Source organism: Halichoeres trimaculatus, unplaced genomic scaffold (assembly GCF_033239565.1).
Source record: "Halichoeres trimaculatus isolate MK-OKI-2021-1 unplaced genomic scaffold, fHalTri1.1 fHalTri1_scaffold_5, whole genome shotgun sequence".
Taxonomy (NCBI): Eukaryota; Metazoa; Chordata; class Actinopteri; order Labriformes; family Labridae; genus Halichoeres; species Halichoeres trimaculatus.
This window is the reverse complement of record NW_027437183.1, coordinates 513,818-535,754: the sequence shown is the minus strand read 5'-3', so window position 1 is coordinate 535,754 and position 21,937 is coordinate 513,818. Positions and strand designations below refer to the sequence as shown.

Sequence of the window (21,937 nt, the reverse complement as noted above, 5' to 3'; positions counted from 1 at the left end):
GCATGAACGTAAAGTGCTACAGTCGCTAAATGAACTCCAGTCTATCCTGCTACACCTCCTCCTCCTCCTCCTCCTCCTCCTCCTCCTGTGAGCGGACGGTCTGATCTGACTGACGCAGGTAAAGGGTTCAGCTTCTGGACTCAGGGTCCAGGACTTCAGAGTTCAGGATGGTTTTTGTTTGAAGAGTAACTTAACGCAGGAAATCAGAGCAAACAATAACAGTCTCTGTGTTTGGACGTAAAAAAGCCTCATGACCGGTCTGCTTCTGTTCCCTTTATTCATATTGTCATCATCTGGTGGAACCATCAGACTGTTTGTGACAAAGACTTTGATTTAGATGTTCAGGTTTTTACAACATACTATCAGGTTTTAGACAGAGTCTAACTGGGTTTTGATCGACGACGAAAACAACTAATGAAGCATCAAAACGACTTCAGGTCATTAGCGAGTGCTTTGATTTAGATTCAGATTTCAAAAAGCAGTTACAGTTTTGAAGATAAGTGATGGCTGATAATAATTATTTTGTTCAGGATTATGATAAATAAAGATGTTTATTGTTCCTACTTCTTTTTTACAGGACACAAACTTGTAGTCAGTAACAGTCGCTGGGACGATCTAAAAGTAAAACTTTTTGGTGTAAGATTCACTCAGGGTTAGAAATCATTTCACAAAAACAACTTTCAACTAGGATAAACTTTTTTCATTATAATTATTTATTTACTTTTAAATTCAATGACCACTGTAATAAAACACAGAAATGGTTTGGAAAACTAAGTCAGCTGTTGGAAAATCAACCACACAGACACGTCTAAACCAGATTGTTTGATAATGAGTTTTAAAATCTTATAAGTGGAAGAATTATTTTGCTTAAAATGTGACAAGGAACTGAATTTAAAGAATTTTTGAAGATTTGAAAAAGTATATTTCTCCTAATGCCATCCTAAATTAAGAGGGGGAAAGAAGTAAGTCCCTCAAAAGAAAGTTTTTTCCTCAATTTACTTCAAGTTTTTTTTTTTTTTTCTAAATCTCTAAACTTAAGTGTATAAACTGTGAACTTTTTGCTATTGAGTTTCTCTTTGCTGAAAACCAAACATGAGGGAGAGTAGCAGCCTTCAGGGCCAAATAGCTGCAGTTCCCCAAACAGCCACTGGGGGCTGGTCCCAAAAGTGAATCAATCCCAACGTAAGCTCAGATAAAAACGTATTATTCTGGAGCAGAATTCAACTTCATTATAGCCTGGAACAAAACAAACTTTCTGTCATTTTATGGTCCATCCAGTAAGAAAAGAATTAATTAGTTGAAGTAATGATTAAATAATGACTGTATAAGTACATTACTTGTAAACAAAACAGAAATTGGTGAATTTCAGACTGAATCTTTGGGTTATTTGGTGTTTTTCTGGATTGGTCTCTCAGTGCTTTTTTAAAGAGACAAAATCTTGAATTTGAAGTTCCTGTGAGGCTCTGTTTGGGTTTTGGCGCCCCCTATAGACAAAGTACGTAGTCTCACCTGTAGTTCTGGTGATCAAATCTGGATCAGTCTAATTTAATCTGGCTTATGTGAGTCTGACTTCACCTCTTTGTTTGGGCCTGTCATGTGTAATCCTGTGATGTAATGATGACTGAGCTTTGGCTCCACCCACTTCTTTGATGCACTCTTTAAACTACTGAAAAGTAAAACTGAAGTCCAACTCACACTCAAATTCCAGCTACAACCATCCATAAAATCCATCTTTAATCCAGTTAAAGGACGTGAGGATGACTGGTTAACCAGCTCTTAAAGCGACAGTAGCGTTAAGTTACTCTTTAAAGCTGAACCTTCTGAACCGTCATCTCAAATCTTCATCCCTGCCTCTCTTCCTCATCCTCTTTTTTTATTGCACTGACATCATTAGAGCTCGATATGACAGGATAAGATTTGCTAAATGTAAAATACAGATATTTCTGATATACTATGGCTATATTAGATTCTCTATGGCTTCTTAAATAACGCCAGCACGTACAGGATATCTAGTGCACAAGTTCACCACAGTGCCATGCACGACTACCCTACCGCTGTAACAGAAAGGACACTGATGTGTGGCGGTGACGGTGTGATGGCGTGACGGCGGGGACAAAGATATGAAAGTTTCCGTGGTGGAGTTTTTAAAAAAGCCTCGTAACCAGGAGCGGGGTCATTCTTCTGATTTGGTCCGGGCAGTGAGCGAAGCCGGTCACAGTGATGCATAGAAAGGGCAGCACATTCTCAACCTCCGAGGATTCATGTCTGGAATAGATAAGAGAAGCAAAGGCCACGAAGCAAGCCCGGTCTGCCCCCTACAGGACGCTCAGAGAGGTTACAGCTGGTTAGACGTGGAGCAAAGTGTTGGAAGATCTCTGTTTCTCAGAGTCATGAGGTTACACCACCGGTCTGAAGTTTTACAACTGCACAACTTTCCAAGTTTGTAACTGAAAATCAAGCTGCTCGACTCCAATGAAGCTACAAACATACAGAAAAGGAAAGTTGATCTGCAGCAATAAGATTGGTAAAGCCTTAAAAGGTGAGCTCAGTGAGGAGAGTTTCCTTCAGCATCTAACAACACTCAGAAACTGGGACTGGAAGCTCTGACATCATAGAACTCTGGTGACATCACAGAACTTTGGTGAAGTTCTAGAATTTAAGAAACATTCTAGAATTCTAGGAGTAATTTTGAACTGGAACACCACAAATTTGGAAGCATTATAGAATTCTGAAGCAGTTCCACCATTCTGGGGTCATTCAGGACTGATAGTAGCATTCTAGAATTTCAGTGACATTCAAAAATCCTGAAAACTTTCTAGAATCCTGGGGTCATCACAGATTTATACTATTCCAGAAATTGAGCAACATTCCAGAATTCAGAAAAAAAAAATGGAATCATGGAAACAATCTGAAATCAATCCAAATTTGGAAGCATTCTAGAATTCTGAAACAGTTCCACAATTCTGAGGTCATTCAAGACTAATATTAGCATTCCAGACTAATATTAGCATTCCAGAATTTCAGTGACATTCAAAAATCCTGGAAACTTTCTAGAATCCTGGGGTCATCACAGAATTATTATAATATTCCAGAAATTCAGCAACATTCCAGAATCTTGGAAATAATTTCAGAAACAATCCCACAGTATTCTGCAGCGCCCCCTATGGAATGAGCCTGGTCGGTCAGGGGTTTATCCTACAGTAAAATAATGAGCCCAAACCTGAGTCCGAGCTCTGCCTGACCCGCTTTAAAAATGAATAAGAAGAGGGTCAGCTATGAAATAAATAAAAACTGTGAAACCTGAGCTGCTGTAAAACTTCTGGCCGGTCGTCTGTGAGGTGAGGAGCTGAAACTGAAGAATGCTGATGTGCTAACCTCTTTGAGCGTCCTGGTTAATAAATCTGTCTGTACATTTCATTTGACGTATTCATAATAAAACTCTGCTCACCTCTCAGGGATCATTAACAGCTACCTTCCCTCCTCTGCTCTGACAGAAACTTAAAGGAGACGCTGCCTGGCTGTTTGATCCACCAACAGTCAGTGAAATCAGCCATGGGGAGGATGAAGACGACTGTCTGAGCGTTATCCAGCTGCAGGAAGGAGAGTCTGGACAGAGCACGGTGGGAAGCTCAGGATGTCACATTTTCTTTTTCTCCTGGTCCAAAGTTTTTTTGTTTTTACTTTCCTTAGAGCTCCAGCTTCCTCGTCCTGACTGAAAACACCCGTTTCCCTCCCTCACAGAAAACCACAGTCCCTGTCTGTTCCCACCCTGCTCCCTCCACGCCGCTCTCATCCGTGCAGGGCGCAGAAGTCGAAGTCAGCGAAGGCTTCCTGTTGCTCTGCGGAGAGGACGAAGGGTTTGGACGGAGGCGACAGGACGGGCTGCAGTCGGGTGAAGTCGCTGTCGAAGTTACTGACGTCCATCGACTCTTTGATCGACGGCAGGAACGGAGGCTTGACTTTCTTGGCGAGCAGAGCGTCCCAGTCGATGGTCTGAGGGGAGAGGACAGATGAAAACCTTGGTAAAGGCACAAAAAGCCCAAAAACAAGTTGAAATAAAGAAATAAAAACAACAAGTCCTCCAAATAGTCTCTGTTTTCTGACCTCGAAGTATTTGTCTCCTTTGACCTCGTTGGCGTCTTTCTCTCCAGCTCCCAGTCTCTTCAGAGGATTCTTCTTCAGCAGCTGCATCGATAAATCAACTGATCAACCAATCGCTCCATCAATTCATCTATTCGTTACTGAGTTGCCTGTAGCATGTCAATGCTAACTGGTGCTAGGCCCAGTGTTCCCTGTGATCTGAGTTAAGGGGTAAAGGTGATGTGCTGGAGCTGCAGTGTGAGCTTAGAAGTGACTGTCCTTCAATCCATTGTTACTGGGAACGTAAGATCTATCTCCAATAAGATGGACGAGCTAGCTGTGCTAACCCAGCACCAGAGCGGATACCAGAGGGCAGAGTAGCATCATGCTATTCACAGACATGGCTAACAAAGCTAACACGTTATTCTATCCTAGCAGCAGGTCTGGAGTCTTTTACCTTCTGAACGATGGAGACGACGTCCTGAGGAAGAGACCCTGGGTAGTGAACGTCATCATTGACGATGCTGTCGAACACCTCCTCCTCATCCTCACCGGGGAACGGAGACTGCGAGAACATCAGAGTGACATCAGAGTGACATCAGAGTGACATCAGAGTGACATCACTGGACTTTCCTGACCTGTCTTATGGCAGCAGATAATCTGATCAAACCAACCTCGCCCACGAGCATCTCGTAGATGAGGACGCCCATCCCCCACCAGTCCACGGCGCGGGTGTAGTTATCGTCTGTCAGGACCTCCGGAGCCAGAAACTCAGGGGTGCCGCAGAAAGTGGAGGTCCGATCCCCGTGACCCATCCCTGAGAGACACGTCAACAAAACACCAAGCAAGAGAAGTCCTGAGTATCAACAGAAAGCTTCACGAAGGATATTTAAAACATCACTTTCTGACTTTCCCTGCAAACACTTTGTGGTTTCTTTGACGCCACTGTTAGATGATTTATGTGTTAGTGTCATGATGTAAAGACGACACACTGAGGCTTCTTATCATCCGTCAAACTGTGAAATATCTAATATTACACCAGGATGACACTAAATTCACTAAATTCACCTTCTTTACAGAGTCCAAAGTCTGTGATCTTCACGAAGCCGTCTGCGTCCATCAGCAGGTTGTCCAGCTTCAGATCTCTGAGTTAAACACACACAGTCGATGTGAGCGCGCTCCATTTAAACACACACAGTCGATGTGAGCGCGCTCCATTTAAACACACACAGTCGATGTGAGCGCGCTCCATTTAAACACACACAGTCGATGTGAGCGCGCTCCGTTTAAACACACACAGTCAGCGTGTGCGCGCTCCGTTTAAACACACACAGTCGATGTGAGCGCACTCCGTTTAAACACACACAGTCGATGTGAGCGCGCTCCATTTAAACACACACAGTCGATGTGAGCGCGCTCCATGTGACGGGTTATAACGTGACACGGCTCTGAGAGAGGACGACTCACCGATAGATGATTTTATTCAGATGAAGAAACTCCAAACCCAGGACCACACACGCTGAATAAAACCTGCACACGTGGACAAAAATAAAACATTAATATGATTTCTATATCAAGAATCAGCAGGATTTATCTGATTCACAGTTTGAGCAGTTTCAGAGTTCTTTAAAGAGGGGGTGTTTTAGTGTCCTCTTCATGAAACTTGCTAAAATTATGAGCTCATCACATACACACAATCCTGTAACAAGCCCCCACAGGGCTGGCCAATCAAAGTGAAGGGGGTTTGTGGAGCGGGGGAGTCTTAAAGAGACAGCAGCCCCGGTTTATAAAAGTCCAGGAAGATAAAAATAGAGATTCCTATGAGCTGTTAAATCATCTAAAGATAATGCAGGGGCACCAGAGCAACAGATGAAAGACTAAAAATACAATTATTCATAAAAATGCTAATTTAAAGTGGATTAATAAATGTTAAAAAATGATTTAAAAAATCCAACGCTGAAAGTTTTTACCCCAGATAAAAACAGTGATGGTCTAAGACAAAGAGTTTCAGACAGAGGCAAGGATATGAAGGATTTGCTGATCTGTAAATATGTTAAGATACGTGGAGATAACCCCTCTTTAAAGTTAGAAAGGTCAGATTACTATTACTGCAGAAATATTAACAAAAGATATTTTTAAAAATGATAAAACAGTGATTATGAGGTTAAATTTGTGCCATCAGAAACTGAATTTGAATTAAAATATTGAATTCAAAAAGCGTGATGTGTAATGAAATTTAATGTTTTTTAAAATTGTATTTATTTTTTTGATTGAATTAATTTTTTTCAATTGAATTTGAATTTGTATTTTGCCTATGAAAATTCAACTCTCTTTATGCTTGAATTCAACTTTTTTTAACTTAAAATTTAAAAACACAGAATTCAAAGGGTGTCCGTGTGAATCTGCTCGATTAGTCTCCCCAACGAGCACAAGATGACGTAACTGTCGTGCCACTCTGGATTGAAATTAAAGTTTGAAACTGAATCTGCTTTTTGAGAATTGAAATTAAATTCTGTGTTTTTGAATTTTAAGTTAAAAAAAGTTGAATTAAAGTATAAAAAGAGTTGAATTTTCACAGGCAAAATACAAAATCAAATTCAATTAAAAAAAATATTCAATTAAAAAAATAAATTCAATTTGATTGATGGCACAAATGTAACCTCATAAGTGATCATCATGCAGCAGTTGAAGCTGATTAAAAAGCTAAGTGTCAGTAGTTCCCTATAAAAACACTCTGAGAGCTCAGAGAGTTCCGGAATGTAGTGACATCACAAAGACAGAAAGCTCTCTGTGCTTGATGATGAACATTCTAGAACCTCATTGATGGAGCTGCAGCATAAAGGCCGTGTAGAGCTTTAAGAACAGGAACCAGGACTTTAACATCAGTTCTTAAAGAGACAGGAGCCAGAGCAGAGACTGGAGGAGGAGAGGAGACTTTAACTAAACACCAGAGAGAAAAAAAATCAACTTTTAAGAGCTGCAAATCATGTGATGATACTACAGGGGCTCAAGAGGGACAGAATTAAGACCAAAAAGCAGGACACCTCCTCTTTAAGTCTTTCCATAAGGTTTTTAATTGAGCCTTTTGTCTTATTTTGAAAGGACAAAGTGCAGTTTCCACATCTTTAAAGCTATGGTGTACGATTTGGAAGCTTTGTACATCTTAATACACCGTTTATAGGGCTGTTATGGTCCTATGGTCCAATCTACACAATATAAAGACCAAAAAGAACCAAAAAAATCCAGTCAGTATATCTGCTGCAAAGCTGCACACTAGTTGACCAATCCATCTCCCTTGCGTCACACCGTCATGCCCATGGTCCCACCTCATCCTTCCCCACTACCCCTCTCACGTCAGCTAGCTGCTCAGCTACCGAAGCGTCATGGAGCCAGAGAAGACCGGGATCTTGGGACACGGAGGGGAGGGGTGAGTGAGGCTGCGTTTTTCAAATGTGTCTCATCAGACAAACTGGGTTTCAGATCGTAGACCATAGCTTTACGTTACCAGTCTGATTAAACAATAAATAAAGTGTCAGAAAATGAATCCTGATTTGTTTAGGATGTGTGACAGGTGACTGGTACCTGGTCTGTGCGGTGGAGAAGACGTCGTTGTGGATGTGGATCATCAGGTCTCCTCCCGGTAAATACTCCATGACGAAGCAGACGTGGTCGCTGGTCTGGAAGCAGCCGTGGAGGTTGACCAGGAACGGGTGTCTGGAGGCGTTGATCATCTCAAAGATCCTCTTCTCGCTCATCAGGCTGTCCACCTCGTCCCGCGTCACGATGTCTTTTTTCTTCAAGGCTTTGATGGCGTAAAGTTTTCCTGTTTTCTTGAACTCTGCGAGGAGAACCTGCAGACAAACGTCACAGCGTGAAGACGGGACGAGGAGACGGGGAGGCTCTGATGAGTCTGACGAAGACGTTTCAAACGTTACCTTCCCAAAGTGTCCTCGGCCCAGAACGGAAATATACCTGAAGTCATCCACCTGCATCCTGGAGGAAGAAGAAAAAGGTAGAGGTGTTTGTCAGTAAGGTTTAACTTCAACCGTCTCAGAGAAAAGAAGTGAAAACTTTACTTTGGAGACGACACGGGCTGATCCTCACTCTCCTCGGTGCCGTTCATGGACGACTGTGGAGACAGAGATCGACAGCTGAGGATGAGGATGAGTTTCATCAAGGTGTGGAGAAATCTGAGCATGGACTGAAAAGTCACCAGTTTGTCTTGTGAGGCAGGCGCTGATGAGGTTTTGTGATCTGTGGGGATGATGGCGGAGGAGTGGTCTCCCTGGTCGAGGCTGGTGGGAGGAGTCTGGTCCTCGCTGAGGCTGATTGTGATAACTGGAGCTTCGCTGAGCGTCAGAGGAAAAGACAAGAGTTAAACCCGGTCACAGAGGGTCAGACTCATCAGATGCTGACAGGATCCCCGAGGTGACCCCTAGATGACCTCTGACCTCGGCAGTGCAGTGTGGCTTTGAGGCTCTTTCTCGGAGGACGAGCTGCCGTGGACCGCGGCGTCCGGGGTCGGGGACAGGGAGGAGCTGAAGGTGGTGAAGGAGCTGTAGCGAGGGAGGATGTTCATCATCAGGTGACCCCACGTGGCGAAGTTCATGTTCATCTGAGCGGCTCGCAGGAAGTTTTTACCTGGAGAGGAGACGAGGAGGAGGAGGCGAGGGAAATTAACAGGATTAGGATTAGAATTATAATCTGAATAAAACTGGACTCAAACAGGATTAGGATTATAATCTGAATAAATCTGGACTCAAACAGGATGAGAATTATAATCTGAATAAAAACTGGACTCACACAGGATTAGGATTATAATCTGAACAGAATTGGACTCAAACAGGATGAGGATTATAATCTGAATAAAACTGGACTCACACAGGATTAGGATTATAATCTGAATAAAACTGGACTCAAACAGGATTAGGATTATAATCTGAACAGAATTGGACTCAAACAGGATGAGGATTATAATCTGGATAAAACTGGACTCAAACAAGATTAAAATCTGAACAGAATTGGACTCAAACAGGATTAGGATTATAATCTGAATAAAAACTGGACTCACACAGGATTAGGATTATAATCTGAATAAAAACTGGACTCAAACAGGATTAGGATTATAATCCCTACCTCTCTCTTTGGTGAAGATGCATCTCTGACGCCTCAGTTTCGGCTGCCGCTCGACGACAGCGTCAATGAACCGAAGCTGAGGAATCAAAAACAGGAGTTTTAATTTGTTAATCTGGAGCTTTATTTCATATCAAAACCAGGTGCATAAATTGGAGAGTCATTTAAAACCTTAAAAAGCAGTTTTTAACCTGGTAATCCTGAAATAAATGAAACATTAGAGGGAGAAACAGAGAGAGAAAGAGCCTGATTTATCATCAGAGTCAGACGGATTAAACCAGAATAAAAGATCATCTCTTAAAACAGGAAGTGATCATCCATCAACATTTCTGTAGATATTTTGGATGCATTCACTCAAATGTTAAACCTGACAGTATTTGTACAAACTTAAAAAAATAAAACAGACCAGATCCTCAAAAAGTAAACGTTGGTTAGAGACGGAGAAAGTTTCAAAGCCATGAGGATGAAAGTTTTTCATATTTTGTTGTTTTAAATAAGAGACTCTGAGTTTCCCCATCAGACCATGGAGAGTAAGAAGAGGTGAAGGTGTGTGTGAGATTTAAACTACAGGAGTGTGTGTGTGTGTGTATGTGTGTGTGTGTGTTTACCTCAGCATGAAGGACCCCCTGTGGCTCCAGTCTGAACTCCTGGTTCTGGTTCTGGTTCTCCATCAGCTCCTCCAGTCGGAGGAACTTCACAGCACACATCTCCCTCTGCTCGCCTCGATACACCCCGATCTCCAGCTCCCGGGACTGCAACACACACACACACACACACACACACACACACACACACACACACACACACACACACACACACACACACACACACACACACACACACACGCACACACACACACACACACACACACACACATGAAATGAGTGCTGGACTGTTAACTGTTAATTACAACAAAGTAATAATGAGAGTTTTAGAGTAAATTTCCTCAGTAGAGTTTTATTTAATCATTAATCCATAATCTGGATAAAAATCTGAGGCTGTAAATGTCTGAGACAGAAAAGTTTGAGATTATTTTAATTCTCTGTTTGATTGATTTCATCTGAAGTTCAGTAAATTCAGGGATTATTTTTGTCCAGTTTTCTAAATGTAAACCTTTAAATAAATCTAAACAGCCTCACATCATTCCAGGATCAGGATTTGTTTTTTTGCAGCAGCTTAAATTTAAACTAATCACGTATTTTCTATTTAAAAAAAAAAAAAAAAAAAAAAAAACATGTTTGAAATGTTTTGCAAAAAAGAAAAAGAATTTTAAAAAAAGGATCTTTGATTGGATTAATAGGGTCCTCTCTCTGGTATCTTAGCTGTAAACATGTTCAGGATTTTTTCTCTACATACAACAAAAATAGAGGTAAAAATGAGACAAATAAAAGAATTAGGTCCATAGAATCTCAAAAGTCCAAAGTACAAAACCAGAAATTAAAGAGAAATTTTACAAACATTAAAAAAGTGTTAAAGGATTCATCAAAATGTGACAAAACAGGAGCAATGTGCAGAATTAAACTTAAAAAAAAATCTGTATTTTGGGGAAAATTGATTAAAAATATTTTACATGAATAAAAAAAATCACCTTTCAGCATTTCTGCAGTTGAGGAAAAGTTTTAATTAACTGTTTCCCTGTTTATTTAGAGGGTAATGAATCTCTGAGTTACTGTGGTTAAATCAAATCTGCAGGTCAGAGGGAGACACCTGCTGGTCACAGGAGGAACTACAACAATAACACCACACTGAGCAGAACAGCTGCTGCATGGACACATTAAACACTACAACTAATGCACTGCTTTAGATCTTCAAAACTCAAACTGTCTGATTTGGTGATTTAGGTTAAAGAAGCAAACTGAGTGAATTCTTTTAAATTTACTAAATCTTTAAAATCTTCAGCTTTGAGCTGCAGCGTGCACACAGCAGCAGTTTTACTCTTAATATATATAAATAAATTTAAGTGCTCAGCACAGTAAGGGCCTGTTTCCACTGACAGATGTCTGGTCAAACTGTGTGGGTCAGTGTCTGCAGCAGTCAGTATCCTCAGCCCCAAAACGCCCTCAGTTACGTTTTAAGGTTCGTTTTGCTGCATTCACAGACCTCTCAGCAGGAAACATTCAACGGTGTCACTTCCCTTGTACTGACCAATCAGAACCAAGAGGAGGCGGGACTTTGATGCAATGGTGAATTTATTACAGAACTCAAATGTTTATCTTTTTTTCACGTTTTTTTTTCTTTTTATACAAAATATTTTTTTAATTTAAAGTTTTTGATTTTTAAAGTGTGTTTATTTTTGTTGCACAAAGACTGAAATTAAAAATCCAGACTTATATTTCTTGACATTTTTGGCAGAAACAAGTTATTAAAGGAGATTCTCATTCCAGCTCCCATTGTGATCCTGATCCTGATTCTGATTCTCATACTGGTTCTTGTTCTGATACTCATTCTTATTCTCTTTTTGATTCTCATTCTAATTTTCTTTCTCATTGTGATTCCAGTTCTAATTCTCATTTTCATACTTATTCTCATTTTTTTACTCATTCTGATCCTAAGTCTCATTTTTATTTTTATTCTTATTTTTTTCTCATTCTGATTCTTTTTATTCTCATTTTGATTTTTTTTCTCATTCTGATTCTCGTTTTTATTTTCATTCTTGTTCTGATTCCAAGTCTCATTTTTATCTTTATTCTTATTCTTGTTTTTTTATTGTCATTTTGATTCTTTTTATTCTCATTTTCATTTTTTTCTCATTTTCATTCTCATTCTGATTTTTAATTCTGATTTCAAGTTTCATTTTTATTTTTATTCTTATTTTTTTTCTCATTCTGATTCCTTTTATTCTTATTTTCCATTTTTTTCTCATTCTCATTCTGATTCCAATTCTAACACAAATTATCATACTCATTCACATTTTAATTTTTCATTTTCATTCTGATTCAGATTCTTAGTCTCATTCTTATTTTTATTCTCATTCTCATTTTCGTTCTGACACTTATTCTCATTTTTACTCATAACTTTGTACTGTGCGTATTTATCTGAGAACTTTTCGTCCTCATATTAAATCCCAGTCAGAATGAGGTATGTATGAGATAAATCAACACGTTGATAGCTGTATGATGAGAATAAGGACTCTGATGGCTGATACTGTGTCAGTCTCTGGACTCACCCGCTCCATCTGGATGTAAAACGTCTGGTCCCAGCTCAGTCTGCTGACGGCTGCCCAGCGAGTCCGACCCACCACCCTGGTGTCCAGCCTGAGCACGGCGCTGACCTCTGCTGGTGGAAAAAAGATGTCCCCGTGCTGAGATGTTTTTTTATCGTACCTTCATTTAACAGAATATAAAAAGTCCTCACCTGAGGGTCCATGTGTCCTCTGAGCCGAGGGCGAGACGTCCGCATGTGGACTCTGGTGGTTTTCCTGATCCAGGTCTGTCTCAGGTTCTGATAAATCAGCACATCCAAGAAGCCTGACTTCAAGTTTCCCTGAGAAATAAAAAAGGAAAATTAAGTCAGGCTTTAAAAACCTCTGTTTCTGTGACTCTGAGCGCAGGATTTTTAAAAACTGAGCGTGTGAGTTTCTGCTTCCTGGTGCCGAGTCTCAGACGGAGAATAAAAGCTTCATTTTTCAGCTCTAATGAATCTTTCAGACCCTCTTTAATCAGGGATCTCAGCAGTCGCTCTCAGCTTCTCTCCACTGCAGCCGCAGCGAGGAGCAGAAAATCACCTCCAGTGCCTCGGCGCTCTGAGACCCGCTCTCATCACTCGCTGCCAACAGAGCAACTCCAGGATTTGTCTCCCGTTACATCATCGGGAGGTTTTTTTATTTGTCCCTTTTCTTGGCCTGCTGCAGGAAGAGACGGGCTTACGACCAGCGTCCAAACCCTGCAGATTACACGTGGTGATCCTGAGCTGCAGGGGTCGGCGGGATGGGAGCTGGGTCAGACTCTGGGCACGGGGCTGAGGGTCTGACCTCTGCTGGTTTCATGATCTGTTTCTATCATCTGCCTGTGAATCTGGAGAGCAGGATGTAAAGAGCGGACCCACCTGTGAGGGAGGCCGGTCTGATGGAGAAGATGGACGGGGAGGAGGAGAGGCGGCACACGGGGGTGGGATTCTGAGGAGACGGGGGTCGGCTCGAGGCGTCGGCGCCCCCTGCAGGCACCTGCAGAGGCTCCTGGCTCTTTTCTTTCAGACACTTCTCCAGAGACAGACGCAGGAGATCCAGCTTCTGGGAGGACTCCTGGACCCGGCTCTGAGCCTGAAGCAGAGACCGAGGGGTCAGGGTTTGGTGTTTTTAAGAGTTAAACTTCAGAGTCTGTTGACGTCATCGTTTACCTCCGTCAGCGCCTCCTGGTCCAGAGAGGAGATCCCCTCCAGCTGCTTCACCACGTCTTTGGCCAGCACCAGCACGTCGGCCTCTCTCTGCATGTAGTGCTGCAGCTCGGCCAGGCGAGCGTCCACGGCGCTGACGCCCAGCGGAGAGATCCCTGAGAGGAGGATGAGACAGAATCCACTTCAGACCAGAGACACATCCTCACAGGTCCTCCACTAAACCTTCCTCCATTTCAGTCACCAACACTGATAAAACCACTGAGAGCTGAGGTCTTTACACCAGCTGTGAATGCTCCAGGCTTTACGCTGACACGGGTTAGAAACGGATGAAACCGGCTCTGAAATAAAGGAGGGAAAACCTTCACCTGTTGATAATTCATAAAAAGAGACGAGTACGGAGGAGATGGAGTCATTTCAGCAGAAAGAGAGAAGAAAGTGAATTAATAAAGTGATGAATGACTGGTTTAACATGTGAGCACAGGAATCTGCACCAACAAACCTCTATCAACCTTTGTTTTTGTCTTTGTTCACATGCACCATGGGTTTGAACACAGTCCATTCATCTTTAAGTTGTATCAAACACTTTAGCAGATGTTAACATTTGCTTTTTGCACTAAATTGCTTTTATACTTTGCATTTAATACTAAAAACATGTCCAAAACTAGGGAGAGGGGCACACTTCCATTTGTAGTAAATGCTGGAATGTGAAATGTTGAATTCATTTAATTGCCAACATGCCAGCTTAGAAATTTTTTTTTTTTTTTCTTAATATCAAATAAAAACAAGGATTTTTTTTTATTATTTTAAATATCCATATTTTTTTGCAATTTTTTGTAAAATTAAAATTTTTCAATTTTTAATTTTTTAATTTTCATTTTTTTAGAAACTCAAAAAAATATTCAAATTTAAAAAAAGAAATTCTTTTTTTGCATTTTTTAATTTCAATTTTTATTGCAATTTTTTAAAATATCAATTTTCATTTCTTCTTTAATTTTGCAATTTTTAAAAAATTTTAAGTGTTTTTAAAGTTCAAAATTCTTTGACATTTTTGGAATTTGTAAAGTAATAAACTATAACATCACATATATAATTAAATTAATTGAAAAACCTTTTTGTAAAGAAAATGATTATGTTATATTTTTACGATGCATCGAATTTTATCAATTTTATCAATTTTATCGTCTTTTTTATGGAGATAAAGCAGATTTCGTGGCTCTGTGACGACTTTAATCCAGGCGAGTTGAGGCTAAACAGCTCCTTTGAAAGAAAAGGTTTCAGATTCAGACCCTGCTCTAACCCTAATTGAACCAGTTCCATTTATAACTTTGGAACCCCTTATGACATCATCATCTGTGTGGTTCCCATGGTGATTGGAAGCAGAGCTAGAATCTAACACCACTCCTCTTCATAGCTTCTGTTTGGAACCCTAAGCTGAACCCCTGTGACATCATCAGCTGTTTGGTTTCTATGGTGACAGATCATCTCCATTCATTTCAATGGGTCAAGAAACTTTGTAAAATTCTGAATATTTTCAAAAGCACAATAGCTCGAAATGTGAAAAGTACAGACACTCTTCCTCTAAACATGCTGAATATTTTAAAGTTTGAACAGTGAAAATCAATTAAATTTGTAGGAGTAGAAGGCCTAAAACCTAACGGGAAAATATGTTTTTTAATGAAGTCACTTGGTTCCCAGAATAAATAAACATAAAAAACATGAATTTTATCCTCATGAGCCCTAACTCTCTGTCACAGAGCGTGTTTTTATGTTTTCTGCAGACTCTTTCTCATGGTACTGTTTTGTTTTTCTGCACTGCTGCTTGAGAAACGTGTTGCTTTTGTGGAAAAGATTGATCAAATTAAAACAAAGCCGCCCTGAGTCTGGCTCCCAGTTATTAAAATTAATCTGATTATAAATAAGTTTTAATCAGCGTGAAGCTTAATGAAGCGAGAAAATGAAGCCGAGCTGTTGCATAATTAAAAACTCCTCCTCGTTTAAAACAGACCAAAACGAAAGGCTGTGATCGATGCATCGAGCCGGATGTTCGGTTCCTGCAGCAGAGAGAGGCTTCAGCTTCCCGTCAGATCACAACGTTATTATTAATCAATGAGAGGGAAGGAGGTGAGGGGTCAAGGAAAGGAAACGTGATCCCAGGAAACACGGGGCAGAGGTCTCTGGTTTGAAACTGTCACGGTCAGAGCAGGAGAAATCAGGCTGTGTTCGTCCACCTGCAGGAAAACTCACATTATTTATTGATTTATTTATTTATTATCATCATTTTTATCTTTAAATGAGGAGGATTCTGTTGTAATCCTGACACAGCTCTGGTTTAATATTGAGCGTCACCTCCTCGGTCTGTCAGGACGGTTTCACTTTCCAAAATTAAACTGGCAGGAAGCGGCTCAGCCCACACAGCTTCAGAAACCAGCAGAGACTTTGGAAACGAAGTTACCGAAGAAAGAAAATCTGCTGCTATTCTCTGAATCTGGACATTTGTTAAACTGAAATCACAGCTTCAAACTTCCCTGAAACTTCAATAAAAATCTGTTTTCAGCCTCTAAAACGACGTCAGAGCTCTTTTCAAACAGGGTCAGAGACTTTTTTACACTTTAACCATTAAACCAACACGTGAGATAACAAAGCTCTATTTTTAACAAGATATGTGTACCAATTTCTTTAAGTGAAACATTTGTTACTTGTGCTTCTTTAAGAGGAAAATATTCTCCATTAGAAGTTGACGATGTCAGAAATATCATGTCAGGTTTGTTATTATGGCAGGATAACGACTGGAGCTCAAGTTAATGGCTTTTCATGATATTTTTAAAAATGTTCTGAGCCACAAAAAACATGTTAAGCAGCAAAAAATATCAAAAGCATAAAATAGTTTAAAACACACTAGATACTTTGTTAAATGTTTTTTAAAAAATCACAGAACGTACACAATAAAAATCATCTTTTCAGTGAATGTTAGATGTGTTTTGTGAAATTTAATTAACCAAAAGTAGAAGAGGAAAGAGACGAGGCCAGAGAAGAGCATGAGAGGGAGGAGGAGATGGACTAACAAGGTGAGAAGAGGCCAGAGAGGAGGAGAATGAGAGGGGAGAAGTGGCCAGAGAAGATGATGAGACAGAGGAGTCAGCAGAAAAATTGATGGAGAAGAGAAAAAAGGATCCAAACAAGAGGAGGAGAAGGAGAGGAAGAGATGGAGAAAGAAGATAATGATAAAGGAGAAGGTAGATGCTCAAGAAGGTGATGAGGAGACAGAAGAGGCCAGAGAAGAGGATGGGGAAGAAGAAGAAATGGAGAAAGGAGATAATAAGAAAGGAGAAGTGAGATTCTTAATGAGATGATGAGGAAACAGAAGAAGGCAGAGAAAATGAAGAGACAAAGAAGACAGAAAAGAAGATGAGGAGGAAGAAGATGATGGAGAAGAACGAAGAGGCCAGAGAAGAGGATGAGGAGACAGAAGAAGTAAACAAAGAAGAGGATGAAGAACAGGACACAGGGGATGAGGACGAGATGTAAGAGGATGATGAAGACGAGGATGAGGAAGAGACAATCGAGGCCAGAGAAGATGACAAGACAGAAGAGGCCAGAGAAGACTGTGACACAGAAGAGGCCAGAGAAGGTGATGATGAGACAAAAGAGCCAGAAGAATACATGATAGGGAAGAGAAAAAGGAGCCAGAGAAGAGGAGGAGAAGGAAGTAGAGGACACAGGAGGTGATGACAAGGAGTAAGACAATGATGGAGAAAATGGTTTAGGTTGAGCAAGTGGAGGAGGAGGACACAAGAGATGATGACAAGAGAAAAAAGAGGCCAGAGAAGAGGATGAAGAGAAAAAGAAGTGGAGAAAGGAGATAATAAGAGGGAGAAGTGAGATGGTAAAAAAGAGGATGAGGAGGAAGAAGAAGACACTGGAGGTGAAGAGAAGGAGTAAGAAGATGATGGAGAGGCAGACGCGGAGATGAACAAAGAGGCCAGAGAAGAGGACGAGGAGACAGAAGAAGTAAACAAAGACGAGGAAGAGGACACAGGGGATGAGGACGAGGAGTGAGAGGATGATGGAGGAAAGGAGGCAGGACACACAGCTGTGTGAACGCTGACAGTAAACTAACTCTCACTGACGTAATCAAACATGGCGGGACAACGTATCTTTAATTTTAGACACACTGAGCCCAGGTTTGAGTTATTCTGAGAGAAACGCTGACGGTACAGCTGATCATCACACAACAGGTTTGAGCTGTGAGATGTCTTTGCAATCAATTAAGTAGTTTTGACCTTCATGGCCACCATAGTCACCATGCTAGAAACACATAGGCCTAATATTTTAACCATGCCAGCTCCACTAAGTTTTTTTATTATTTCGTTTTTATGTAAATATTCCTTTTTTTTCATTTTATTTTATTTTGTTTTATTTATTTTTTTATTTTATTTTTATTGTATTTTATTTTATTTTTTTCATTTTATTTTATTTTATTTTATTTTATTTTTTTCATTTTATTTTATTTTATTTTATTTTATTTTTTTCATTTTATTTTATTTTATTTTATTTTATTTTTTTCATTTTATTTTATTTTATTTTATTTTATTATTTTCTATATATATTTTTTGTACATTTGTATGTTGTATATCTTAACTTTTTCCTTATTTTATCTGCATTTTCATTGTTTTCTTGTTAATTGTTGCACCAACACACCAAGAAAAATTCCTGGTCTGTGTAAATCTACTTGGTAATAAATCTTGATTCATAACTTGAAGCTCAGGGACGAATTGAAACAGACCTCAGGCCGTGATCGGCCCCTGAGCCAGGCGTTGGACACACCTGCTTTAACAGCCGGTCGTCCTGGACTTTACCTCAGTGAAAAAGGAAACTCCTGCATACATTACAGCCTTTAACTGCTCTGAATAATTCATTAAAGTGTGACGTCGTTAAACCACGCGGCGTGGACGCAGAGAGGAGAAACACAAAGATCTGAGCTGCTCGTTACAGCTGTGTCAGGACTTTACTTCTAAAAACTAAACTCTTTATCATTCATGATCCTCAAAGACTGATTTTTCTCATTAAATTTTAAGAATTAAACGAAGAGGAGCCAGTTTTTCTGCCACATACTGACTCTCTGCAGAGTGATGAGAGGTTTTTAAACGTCTTTTCTGACTCATTTTTAAGTCTGGCTGTCTCCGTTTAACGACTTCCTGTCTGTTGTTGAGCTAAATCTGCTTTTCAGTCGTATTATTCTGATATGTTTTTATCTATTGTTCTTCCTTTTTGTCTCTGGTGGATTTCTGGTGAAATGATCCAGCTTAGTTCTCTAAATTTAGACGATGGGAGTGTGACAAACAGGCTATTAATAGTTTCACAGATGTGTTGATGTTGCAGCAGTTGCTCTGGGTGGGAGACAGACTTTGATGAGTGTGAAAGTGTGTGTTGTTCCTCCTCAGAGCTAATCTGACTCTGAGTTACACTAAGAGGATGGTCATTTCTCTGATTATATGAGGAAAGAGCAGATTAGGAGACTTTCTGTGAGTAAAGACGCCCGTCCTCAGTCAGGGGCTGTGACCCAGGACTCTGACCTCCGTGTGTAGTGGAGCTGTCATGGTTGCCGCCACAATCGTCTCCCCCGCCACCGCCGCCGCCGCTGCTCCCGGCCTGGGCCACTTTGATAATCTGCATTCGGATCAGCTCGATCTTGGAGCGGCTGTCCTGCAGCATCTGCTGAGCCGTGGACAACATCTGATCCTGATAACGACATCATCACATGAGGAGGAGACAGCGAGCAACACTTCATCACCTCGTTTGTTACTCGCTGACAGCTCACACACACACACACACTCACACACACTGAACACAGCCAGGGTTTATCAGGAACAAGTGGAGAACACCAGCAAGTGTCACACACACACACCTGGTTTACACCAACAGGACAGAGCCCAGCAGCAGAGAAGTGAGGACAACGTGTTCAACACAATGACTTTGCACTTCACTCACCTGCACACGATGATACGCTCACACCGCGCTGAATAAGGACTATTCAGTCATCCTCTGAGCAGGTGGAGGGAGACTTCTCGGGTTGCGCCTCTCCACCTTCACTATCCTTGAAACACAGGTCCCGTGGTGTTATGGTGCGTTCACAAACACTCTGACTGAAGCCTCTTCTCTGCAGCTCCTACATGTTGAGATCTGGTTCAGACAGCCTGCTCTGTTTGTTTTTGCCTCCTCGCACACTCCTCGGCAGCATCCTCTTCCCTCTGCATCCTCATCCTAGGCTCTGGAGCCAAATCCCCCCTCTCTCTGTGTCTGTTTCTGAGGGTTTTCTCTCTGCAGAGTTCCTCTCCGGTGCCAGCTCTGCTGCTGCTGCTGCTGCTCGTCCTACAGGGCTGATTGCCTCCTCTGGGCTCGGTATTGGCCGCTGCATGACCACATGTTCCTGTGTGTCACCAACCAAAAGACAAACACAGAGCTGCTGCTGCTGCTGCTGCTGCTGCTGCTGCTGCTGCTGCTGCTGCTGCTGCTGCTGCTGCTGCTGCTGCTCGGGACAAGGCAGAGACCATGGACAGAGACCATGGACAGAGACCTGTCTGCAGAGACCTGTCTGCAGCATCAGGGGGAAGAGTGGGACATTAATAACATTACTGAGAGCAGCCATTCAGGGGGGAGAGGAGACATAGGCACAGACAGATACAGAAAGCATTGTAAACACCTGATTGTGTGAGTGTGTGTATGTGCACATATTACCTCCATACACACACACACACACACACACACAGCTCTACATCCTCTCAGCTGTCAGCTCTCCTGCTGGGATAATACCTGTTATGACAAACTGGCACCATGATTTCCTCACCAATGCTAACAGTAATTGGGTAATTATCCTGTTTTCATCGCTGAATATGAAGCTGTGGCGCTGTGATTTAACACCCCTGTGCTTCCGAGCCTCCGTAGAGTCTCTGGGTTTGACCTACACTGAGTTAACCTTCCCCATCGTGTCTGATTCAGACATTTCGCTCGCTCACACTGACAGGCTGATTAGCTCTGACCAACACAGAGAGGCTCCACTGACATTCAGCATCTTTTTAAAGTGCGCAAGTGCGAATCGGTCCAACTGAAGGTCTGGCCTGGCCCGAGTAAACGTCATCTTTCACTCGAGCGGATTTTGTTTTTGCTTGTGGAAAATAAAAAAATCATACAGCTTAAATTTGACGTTTGTTTCGTGTTTGGTGGATTTTTTTGAAAAAGCAAAGGTGAAAACCAGCGAATTGGAGCCGAGTTGTGAGACCTATTTTGAGAGGCGGAGCTCGTCTCTTCTCCATTCGCCGAGGCGCGTTCGTAATGAAAGGAGCGCGTGAGCCCCGCTTGCTGTTAGTGGCGGGAATTACGGCTCTTTTTAGTGAGCCGGATCATTCGGCTCCATTCATGAAAGAGTCGGTTTGTTCGATTAATAATAATTAATAATAATCTTATTATTTATATAGCACTTTTAAAAAACATAGTTTACAAAGTGCTTTGACAAACATTCAGCACAAAATAATAAAACACAAACAAACAATGAGCACAATAAAGTAAAAACAAAAAGCACAGCTTGAATCAAGACTAACAGAGAGAGACAGTATAAAAAGACATGAGGTGAAAAGGTCCTTTCCATAATTTAAAGTACTTTATAGGAACCCAGACAATACAAGAACCATGCAGCCTAAAAAGAGACCATGAGGACCAAACATAAAAACATCAAATCAGCAAGAATAGGAAACGCAATAAAAAAGGGATGAAAGCAGAAATCAGGTTAGAAAATATAAAAAGATGAAATGAACAATGATGATAAAATTACAAAATAATAAAAAATAAGTGGCGAAGATAAAATACAGTAATAAACATGAGCAAGAGTTAAGGCAATTAAAAAGGTCTAAAAATTATCTATAAAAGTGTTTAAAAGGTGAACCATTAAAAGGTTAAAATCATAATTAATAGCACATAATAGTATTAATAGTATTTTTTTTTGTCAATTATTTTTATTAAAGCAAGTTTACATTACAACGTATAAAGAAGTTAAGTCCACAAATTCATTAAAAGTAAATAAATAAATAAATAAATAAATAAATAAATATGTATAAATAGTTTTGCTGGACAGTTTGATCTCGTAAAAAAAAAAAAACCCTACCCCATTAACAAATCAGCCTATTAGTTTAGAGATAAAGTGCAAGAAGATAATGCTCAAAGACACAATACATTGAAAACTAATATTAGAAGACAGATAGCATCTATAATACAAAAATGAATACACACACATACATACACATAAATAAGAAATAGTACAAAAACTAATAAAAAATAATCAGAAATGTTTTGACAATAATTAAAGGGCTTCTAGTTTTTGTGCATTTGATTTGCATTTTAC

At 40.6% G+C, this 21,937-nt stretch overlaps 1 protein-coding gene across 2 annotated transcripts; it reads right to left on the bottom strand.

Annotated features, from left to right (window-relative positions):
• Positions 1-3,536: 3,536 nt before the first annotated feature.
• LOC141791077 (serine/threonine-protein kinase N2-like) lies at positions 3,537-19,942 on the bottom strand. Of its 2 annotated transcripts, none has more exons than XM_074671295.1 (19): positions 19,534-19,942; positions 19,119-19,284; positions 13,549-13,700; positions 13,258-13,471; positions 12,568-12,696; positions 12,380-12,489; positions 9,822-9,965; positions 9,217-9,292; positions 8,532-8,721; positions 8,294-8,429; positions 8,157-8,209; positions 8,016-8,073; positions 7,663-7,931; positions 5,548-5,610; positions 5,149-5,225; positions 4,755-4,897; positions 4,538-4,645; positions 4,105-4,185; positions 3,537-3,993 (listed from the first exon to the last, which is right to left on the bottom strand). In XM_074671295.1, exons 2-19 carry the CDS (start codon positions 19,276-19,278, stop codon positions 3,790-3,792), a joined length of 2,367 nt encoding a protein of 788 aa, XP_074527396.1. In that variant the 5' UTR covers positions 19,279-19,284; positions 19,534-19,942; the 3' UTR covers positions 3,537-3,789. The 2 variants fall into 2 exon arrangements, with proteins under 2 accessions (XP_074527396.1, XP_074527397.1); XM_074671296.1 differs by having other exon boundaries at positions 12,380-12,486; positions 19,534-19,941.
• Between the last annotated feature and the right edge of the window lie 1,995 nt (positions 19,943-21,937).

What these genes read in the sequence shown, in the direction of transcription:
- LOC141791077 (XM_074671295.1), bottom strand. Translation starts at nt 19,278, where the DNA reads ATGTTGTCCACGGCTCAGCAGATGCTGCAGGACAGCCGCTCCAAGATC. An exon ending in GCCGAGGACACTTTGGGAAG is followed by an intron (nt 7,932 to 8,015) that starts GTAACGTTTGAA and finishes GTTTGTCTGCAG; the next exon opens with GTTCTCCTCGCAGAGTTCAA. An exon ending in ACGAGATGCTCGTGGGCGAG is followed by an intron (nt 4,646 to 4,754) that starts GTTGGTTTGATC and finishes ATGTTCTCGCAG; the next exon opens with TCTCCGTTCCCCGGTGAGGA.